This window comes from Mastomys coucha, unplaced genomic scaffold (assembly GCF_008632895.1).
Source record: "Mastomys coucha isolate ucsf_1 unplaced genomic scaffold, UCSF_Mcou_1 pScaffold5, whole genome shotgun sequence".
Taxonomy (NCBI): domain Eukaryota; kingdom Metazoa; phylum Chordata; class Mammalia; order Rodentia; family Muridae; genus Mastomys; species Mastomys coucha.
The window spans coordinates 74,814,138-74,823,558 of NW_022196911.1; the positions used below are offsets into that span (position 1 = coordinate 74,814,138).

Below are 9,421 nucleotides of genomic sequence, written 5' to 3' on the forward strand. Positions count from 1 at the left end.
GGGGGGGGAGAAGATGTGGGAGCTTCAGCCACAGGGTCTGGGAAACTAGAGTGGCCTCCCTGCTTGGAGGGAGCCAAGAGGAGAGGAGAGGCGAGATGTGTTTTTGGACAAAGGGGCAGAACAAAGCTACATTGTGCTGCTCGCTGGGCAGAGAAAACCAGCAGGGGCAGAGGGGCAGAGGGGCCTGTGGATTCATTAGCAGCTCATTTATTTATCCAGCCAACAAAAGGCAGTGCAGGCAAGGCCAGCAAGAGTCCTGAGTCTTTTCAAAATAGTAGCTCATGCCAGGCATGGGCACAAAATAACCTGTTATCTCAGCCTTTTAGGAGTCACAGTGGGGGTTGTAAGTTCCTGGCCAGCCTGGGCTACAGAGCAAGATCCTGTCTCCAAAGAAAAAGAGAAGGGAAAAAGTAACTGATAGAAATCAGAGCTTTCCCAAGATCATGCCCAAGGAGGGGAAGGAGTCTTCTCTGCGAGGTACCTGAGCCATCTACAGAGTCTGTCACCTGCTGGGGTCTGCTGCTATCAGTCCTGTGAGAAGAATCCTTGCGCATGACTGTCCTTGGAGCCTAGCAACCACCATCTTGGGAGAGTTCAGATGGATCCCTTACAAGAGGATCACCCCAGCTGGACTTGTTGACTGTTTACACCCAGCTGATGGGGAGCATCATGAAGCCCTCACCTGAAGACCCAGCCACTTCTTGCTCTTTCTCCCTTGACCGCATATAGCCTAGGGGAGGGGCCGGAGGATGTAGAGCAGAGAAGACTAGAGATAAAGTCTCATCTCGATCTCCATCTATCTGTGATCTGTGTGGCTAGAGGGAAGTCCTCTCCCTACTGGGTAAAGACTTTCCAGGTGCTACCTGTTGAGGGAGGCACACACACATCTCTGTAAATAGCCCAATAAACTCCCTGGTTCCCTCAGACTGAACTTTAATGGGACGATGCCTTGGTTTGTCATTGGGACCTTGCGGGGATGGGTTGTTTATGTCTCCCCTGGGAGGAATCTTAGCCACAGAACACAAGAGTCGGGAATGTGTCAGGGTATGACCTCAACTTCTTACTGTAATTTTCAGTAGGAGGGGGCATTTCCTCACAGCGGGCTGGGGAGACTGTAAGAGCAGAGCCCAGGGAGCCCTGTGGACTGTGAGTGTAGAGAATGGAACCTCTGCTAAGGAAGGTGGAGGCAGAGCAGCCCACCTCCAAGGTGCCTGTGAAGTGAGGCAGCCAGCTACAAAGGGCTCCAGGCCACTGTGGCTTGCTGTGTTACCCCCCTGCAAAGCACGCCACCAACAGAGCAGCCCTGCAAGGCGGAGTTATCGACGTCCTCGGCCCAGAAGGGAAAACTTGAGACTTGAGTGGATGAAGAGCTTCTAAGGCTCGCCGCTTTCAGGAGTGGAGGCCAAAGACTTTCCTCTTGGTGTCTGGTCAGCAGCCCTTGATCCCCACAATCTTTTGGATAGTGGTAGTTGTAATATTGGGTCTTATAATGACTGTGACGTAATCATCGCTGCTCCTCGGTGTAGATGAGGAAACAGAGAGACCCATGCAGCTACCTTTCCTAACTCTCTCTTAGGTGTGACAAGTCCCTTAATGCAGTGGGACCTGATACCAGACAGAAGAATTAAGGAGAAAGTTATTCTGAGCAGAGAGGGGGAAAGCCACAGTGACAAGTCAGCCATGAGAATTGGTCGTTCACTATCATAGTGATTAGAGAATATTGGAAACTCCCTCCCCTTCTGAAATCGTGGGCAGATGGATGAGTGGATGGGGGAGCGGGTGGGTGGCTGGGTGGGTGCCACATACTCTCTTACAGAGCAGGTCCAAGGAGACTCGAGTAATGAAAAGCCTGGTCAAACACTGTGACTAACGTATCATTCTCTTCCCCAAGTCTTGTCGCCTCAGCGGTTCAGTCTGCTTGGCAATCTGCCTTGACAGAGCCCACCATCAGAGCGAGCTTCAGCATCTGAAGCTGAAAGCCATGGAGCTCACAGGAAGGTACACAGTGATACAGGAAGCATTGCACAGCTGGTGAAAGCTTTAGAAAATATCATCTCAGCCCAGCATGATGGCACATGCATGGGTCCCAACAGTCAGGAGGCAGAGGTGGAAGGATCATGAGTTCCAGGCCAGCCTGGGTTCCCTAACAAGACCTTGCCTCAAAGGAGAGCAAAAGCAAAACAACAACAAAAAGCACCTAATTTTTGATTTAAGGATATATCTCACTAGTATAATACTTGTGTAGCACATGTGAGGCCCCAGGCTCAATCCCCAACACTACTAAAAAATTATTTAAAAAAAAAAAATTGGAGGCGGCATAATTGTCTGGGATCGAAACAACAGTACAAAGGACACTTCTACAGGATCTGTGGAGACTTCTGGCCGTGTGTGAGTGTGTGTGTGTGTGTGTGTGTGAGAGAGAGAGAGAGTGTGTGTGTGTGTGTGTGTGTGTGTGTCTGTGGCTGGGCTAGGAGGTGTCTATGTGCCTTCTTGGACTATTTAAATTATTTTAAAATACAATGGAGATTGTTGATGTAACTCTCTATTACCAAAGAAATCTGATTTAATGTGAGGCACTGTGTTCTCTTGTTGACATAACCCAATAAACTAGTTGGGTTGGCCTTCCCCTGCCCACCATCCCTACTTTATTAACTCTGAAGAGATCTGATTTTGCTCAGGCTGACAACACATTCAGCTTCTGAGGCCTCTTGCAGCCAGTGAGATGAAAGCTACTTTCAGAAAGTTGATTTTGTTCCTAATTAAGTTGAGTAGCAGGCAGATAAGAGCAATATCCTACCTGGGGTGCAAACCTCGAGGACATGAAGCCCCATGTGAAGGGATGGTTGCCCAGTAGACAGGAGGAGGCAGCATGGAAGCTGAGGTTCGCTGACCTCTGAATTTCCTATTTCCTGGGGAGGCAACCCCTGGGTCTCCCCAGTGTTACTAGGATTTCTGACATACAGGCCAAAGAAATTTTAACATTCATATCCAATCCTAATTCCTGGGTGATGAGCATGGTTTCTGGTTGCATGCTCTGCTCCTGTGGAGGAGCCTGTGAACTTTAGGGGACACTGGGGGTATCCAATAAGCACAGGCTGCCTAACCCTTATTTCGTGGCACCCTGCTTGGTGCTGTAAGGGGCAATGGCCATTCATGGGTATTATTTCTGCTGAGTTGGCTTGGTTTTGCAACTTGGAATTTTGCTAGTGAACAAAAAGTGCTTTATGACAGAGGACCGAGGGCCACAATGGGACCTTTCTGCTTTGATTATGAAAACACATTAAGAGCTGAGCTGCCCCAAAAGCCGTGACCAGGAGCCTTGGCCCCCTGACCCTGTACCCTGGAAGGCCTCCAAAGCCACTCAGGAAGAAAGGCAGAAGCAGACACCATACTCTAGCAGACAACAGGGCTTATAGAGCCACTGAAAGAGCTCAGGCCGGCACTGGACTTCGATGGACCACCGGGGCCCACATCCCCCAAAGACCCTCTCCTCCATTCCTGCAGCTGTGACACATAAGCCTCATGTTCCACCTCCTGACACAGACAGGCAGCAACACACGCTCCAGTGCTGCAAAGTCCTGGAACATCTGGAAAGCACATGTGTCCTCCAAGGAGCTCAGAGGAGATCCAATGACCACAGAGATAGGACGGTGGGCAGAGGGCCCCTAGAGCCCTGGCAGACCCCTCATTAAACTGAGCAATCTTTTCACCTGTAGAGAAGGCTGATTTGAAACTAAAACAAGAGGTCGTGATCCTGTTGCTAGGGCCCCCAATAATGTGCGTACACAGGTACACATAAGTGTGTACATACATGTGCATACGCATAAACAGATTCACCAGGACATGTCCAATAATGATCACAGTGGCATTCTGGATAGCATCTTAGAACTAAACAAATCAATCAGTCATCATCAGGAAAATGACACGGAAATCAATGATACTAATGCTCAGTGAGCAAGTAAAGTGCTTGTCATGCAAGCTTGAGAACCTGAGTTCAAGCCCAGTACCCACAGGAAAACTGGGCATGGTAGCACTGGGAGGGACGAGGGAGACGCAGATCCCTGGTGCTCACTGGCCAGCCAGTCTAGCCAGTTGGTGAGCTGTTGGTTCAACGAGAGACTCTCCAAAACAAAACAAAAACAAAACAAAACAAACAAACAAAACAAAAGACACTGCCAAGGAGGAGAGCGAAAGGGGAAGAAAATACACAACAACTGAAAATGGGAATTATTTCTCCACTGTGCCCATTCACTGGATTACTACATAGCAACAGAAATGAACAAATACAACTACATGCAATGACACTGCGTGGATGTTACACCACTCCCACACATGTGCACACGTCTTCTGACAGAAGATAGAAGAACTGGGCAATCTAGAATCCCAGAAGCAAAGGGATACAATTTTGTGGCAAATAAGACGTTGAAGCAGGGACATGATGACTCTGACAGTCAAGCTAATGTCACTTGCGACAGTCAGGAAAGGGATGATGATCAGAGAGACTTCTGGGCTCTGGCAGGGATCTGGTCCTTGATCTGGACAGGTCACCAGGGTCAACATGGATGACTGTGCCTCAGCCGTACACTAATGTTCTGTGCACTCTGGATCTGTATTGTGTTTTATGATAAGCAAGTTACAAGATAAAAAGGGGAAATTATGGCTGGATACCAGCCCGCTTTTGTGGGTCCTCAAAATGTCTTGACTGAACCCTACGCCCCAGGGCCACTACAGGGTGCTGGCACCCTTGTCCCTCCAGTCAGAAAGTGACAAGGGCACAGCAAGTCCCCTGGCCTTCCGGTTGTAATTAGGGCTCCCTCAGCAGGAACCACACAGTCCTCTGACAAAGGGGTGGTTTGGAACACACATGCCTTTCCTCCCTGGATCAGAGATGACCACCTAAGAGAAGCCCCTCCCCCAGTACAATGAAGGTCACCACATGGAAGATGAGCAGGCATGTAGAGTCAGCACAACAAAGGCTGCACCCAGGCAGTGGTTGGGACCTCAGAGAGAAGACAGGGTAAGCATAGTCTGCCTTGCTCCTACCCCAAGCCTCCAGTTAACTTAATGCCACAAGGCCATGTCAACTGCCCAGAACTTCTTCCACAAGGCCATGTCAACTGCCCAGAGCTTCTTCGACATTTTGCAGTAGCTTCTGCTATCCCACAAGGCCTGGTGACACAGGTACGCTCTCCCAAGAGAGCAGAATCTCAGTGAATGAAGCCTTGGCTTCCTGGGGAAACAAACTGCCAGGTCGGGTGGCATCAGGCAAACAAACCTGAATGTTAGCCAAGACCACAGCTAGGGTTTTCGCCAAGGAGTGGGAATTCAAGAGTTCCCACATTAGGTGGCCTCTTCCCTGGGGTGCTGGTGCCCCTGCCAAGGAACCTCCAGACCCCACTTCCCTGAGCTATGGCTCACCAAGCCACCTTGAACTCGCTACTTCTTTGTTGATAGCACCACAAGCCACAGCCCTGTTCTAGCAATCTGGAGTCCTGCAGGAAACCTAGCCTCTGGGGTTCCAGAAGGCAAAATGTTACCCTGCCTTTCTCAGCTGTGGACCCTGAGAGCCCATGGAGAAGTCTGAGGTGCTGCCCAGCAGCGCTCAATAGCTAAGATGCCCAGGCACGCCCTCTACTTCCAGGCACGACAGTAGGGATGTGGGGGTATGTGGAGGTGCTAAGCCTCATCTCCCCCAGGTTCACCTGTGCCCTCCCCACATCCTGTGTCCAACACCCAGACACAGGGGAGGTGAGAGACCTTTCCTGGCTCCGCGGTGTCAGGATGGGAGGGCCGGTCCCCTATCTGTGAAACACAGTGAACTGGAGTGACAGCTGTCCCACAGCATTGTGCAATGCTTCTTCTGCAGGAGGGAAGCATGTGGAAATCTTTAACCTGGAGCGTCTAGGAAAAGGACATGGACATTAAGCAGGTTTTTTCTTCTATTAAAAACAATACATTTATCTAATTGATATGGGCAAGGCATATGTGCGGTGGTCAGAAGGCAATCTGCAGATATCAACTCTCTCCTGCTATAATGTGTGCCTCGGGTTTCAAATTCAGGTTAGGAGGCCTGGCGGAAAGCACCTTTGCCCACTGTGCCACCTCACCGGCCTGAGGCGCTTTTAAACACTTCTACATTGGTTTGTTCAAGGGCTGCTTGCTCACACCCACCCTCTCAGACAGGAACAGTGGTCATGCTACCTCTCTTGGCTGTGGGCATCAAGGGAAGACAGAGCTAACACTCTGTCACTTGCAAGCTGTGCATGAGCGTTAGGTCTGGGCACTGAGATGATGTCTGGACGGCTGAAACATGCCGGCTGCACAGAGGACAGTCAGGAGCAGCATCTGCACTTGCACACAATGCTGACCAGCATTCTCCCGAAGGCCCAGGGCTTGGCAGATCCCACACTATCCAATCAAATCACTTGGGGAGAGAAGGTAGAGCCTGAACCTACCAGGCACCATGGTCTTGTTCAAACCATTTCAGTGAGCCCATTTTACAGGCATAAACACCAAGGTGGGGGAGATTTTTTTTTTTTTTTTTTAAGTTACCTTAAGCTAAGGCCATCTGCTATTCGGCTTTAGATTGGACCTGTTCTTCCCAGTTCTTTCCTGTCTGACAAACGTGCATGGAATTAAGCGCAATGACCAGACGTGCTTTTCCAGCGGCCAAGCCTTCTGTACATTCTCATGGGATCCTCACAAGTTTTAAGGATGTGTCTGAGCCTCACTAACATCCCCATTTCACAGAGGAGGAAAGATGAGGCTGGGGAGATAAAAGATCTGCCCAGGGTATCAGAGATAACCTTGCCAAGAAAGTAGTGGTGGCAGATATCACTGCTCCCTGCAGGCAAAGGAGAGTGATTTCTCCAGACTCCTGGGTTCCACTACCACTCACAGCCTATACAGGAGGCACAAGCAGAAGACACACGGGGCTCGCCTTTTTCATAGACTCTGATGGGAGGGGCTTTATACTGGTCTAGGGAGCAGGTTTATTACAAAATGCCTCAAGCTGAGCACACTGGCTTTCCCCACCTATTCTATAAGAGACCTGAAGAGACCTCAGGACAAATGCCCAGCACTTAGCTCCTTAGCTCCTCTATAACTCCCCGGTCCTTTCTAAACCAGTCACGCCACCCCAAGCGATTCCCCTTCCCAGCATTCTACAGACATTACCAGGATGGCTGCCACGGTGGGTCCTTGCCCCTCCTGACCCCAGGCGGCAGGCCCAGGCACAGTCCCTCCCCAGCTCCAGTTCATCCTCTCTGGGGTAGCACCTCGGATGCCAGGCCACGATATCTAGACAGCTCTACCTCAGAAACAGATGCTGTGGAGTTTATTCTGTTCCAGTAGCTGGAATAAAAGCTATTGTTTATTATTTATTAGGAGACAACAACTCATGAAGCTAGCCTCAAACTCCATGTGTAGCTGACGATGAACCTGACTTCCTATCCTCCTGCCTGCACTTGAGTGCCAGGAATTATGGGTGTGCAACACCACACCCAGTCAGCCTTGTGGTTTTAGGGATTGCAGCCCAGGGCCTCACGAAGGCTGGACATGCACTCTACCAACTGAGCTACAGCCTTATTCATGTTAATAATATATTTTATTTAACCAAGCATACCCAAAACATCATTTGAAACCAAGTATCTATAATATACTGAATACACAGTATACAATATACAGCCAAAGCACACCAGGAAGTGAGTGACTCTATACATTTTTGTTGCCCTTGTCTTCTAGATCCACCATCCAGCCCATTCTCATCCAGGCCAGCCACACGTCTTCTGTGTTCATCCTCCCAGCTTCCCTGGAGCTAATGGGAAGGCAGGGTGGGTACCTCAATGAGCACCAGCAGTTCTGTTAGATGGTGCCACAGTTCTCTGCTAAATCCTGGGTGCATGGAAGGAGGCTGACATGGGTGGGGCTCCCCTTTGAATTCCCACAGGGGCAAACCTCTCTGACAGCTGGGGGCTGACAGGAAATACCTGTTTGTCAGGCTAGAAGACAGCTCCCCCTCCTGCTTCCTGGACTTGGGCAGGGCTGGGGGGTTTCCATAACACCCAGTGCCCAAAGCACTGTGTCTCTGGGGAGCTGAACGAAGACCCAGAGCTGAACAAATGGGAGCCTGGGGGTTTCTGGTGGGGTGGGGCTGGGAGATGAAGGCTGACTCTCTGGCAGGACAAGCCCCTACAGCCTGCTACAGATGCTGGGAAAGGAGGGGGTGTGAAATCCCTATACCATCCATCCAGTACAGCTAATGAGAAGACTGCCTGTAAAACTGCCGTTCTGAGCTGGGGATTTTTACCGAGAATACCAATTTTGCTATTGCAATGTCAGGGTTAGAACAATATTTCTTTTTCTTTTTTTTCTTTTTTACTTTTTTTTTTTTTTTTTTTTTTTTTTTTTTTTTTTTTTTTTTTTTTTTTTTTTTTTTTTGTATTTTCAAGACAGGGTCTCTCTGTGTAGCCCTGGCTGTCCTGGAACTCCCTCTGTAGACCAGGCTGGCCTCGAACTCAGAAATCCACCTGCCTCTGCCTCCCAAGTGCTGGGATTAAAGGAGTGAGCCCCTGGCGTTGCTGCAAATCAGAGAAAAGTAAAAGGCATCCAGCTCTCTGCTCTTCTCCCTGCTCGGTGCTATCCTATTCAGCGGCTTCCCCTAGGGCCTCTCTTCCCCCAGCTACACCAGACTGTGGCATTCGAGTTCTGCGCTCAGCACACACAACCTGGATGTGCTGTGAGAGACCCCTCGAGGCAAAGACAGACTTTGCCTTCAAAACACCCATGTGCAGCAACTGCTTTAAAGTGACTTACCGAGTGAAGTAAGTGTGGCCAGCTGACAGTGGCCCAAACTCACACAGGAGTACACTTGGCACAGCTTTTGGATCCCAAGAGAAAAGCCCCCGGTGGCTGAGTAAACCATTCTTTTATAAAACAACCTGCCAGCATCCATGGACTTCCCCTTGGGACTGGCACGGCTTCTTCACTACAGAACGCAACAGAGAAATGCTGCGGGCTGGCACTGTCACCCACAGCTGGCACAGAGCCAGCTACTCGATCCAACCCTCACCTTCGCATTTCTGTTCTTCCAGTGGGAGTTAGGACCAGAGAGTCTCTGCAGTGGACAGCCGTCCCCAGGTCTCAGTGGTCTAGATAGAGGTGTACCCGTCATTCTTGCCCATGTCCACTGTGGCCCAAGGCTCTTCTCAGATCTTCCCAGTCTGGGCAGGTAGAATCCACCAAGGGAAGGACTGTGGCAAATGACAGGAGCTCTTAGATGATTCCACCCTGAGGACCATGTTTCTTTCCACTAACCGCTCACTGGCCAAAAAAGTCACATATCTACACCTAAAGTGTGGAAGGCAGAAAAACATGGTCCCACCATGAGCTCACTCAGTGGAAAGAACCAGAAGCAGAGCGG

General features: G+C 50.0%; 1 protein-coding gene across 8 annotated transcripts in view; it reads right to left on the reverse strand.

The window, feature by feature from the left end:
• Ksr1 (kinase suppressor of ras 1) overlaps positions 1 to 9,421 on the reverse strand; it is a 138,999-nt gene that overhangs the window by 89,005 nt on the left and 40,573 nt on the right. Inside the window, exon 2 of one of the 8 annotated variants that reach the window (XM_031354588.1) lies at positions 9,071 to 9,251. The exons of the other annotated variants lie outside the window; for them this stretch is intronic. Within the exon in view, the coding sequence (XP_031210448.1) occupies positions 9,071 to 9,172 (102 nt within the window). The 5' untranslated portion in view covers positions 9,173 to 9,251. The remainder of the gene's footprint in view (positions 1 to 9,070; positions 9,252 to 9,421) is intronic. 8 annotated transcript variants of the gene reach the window in all.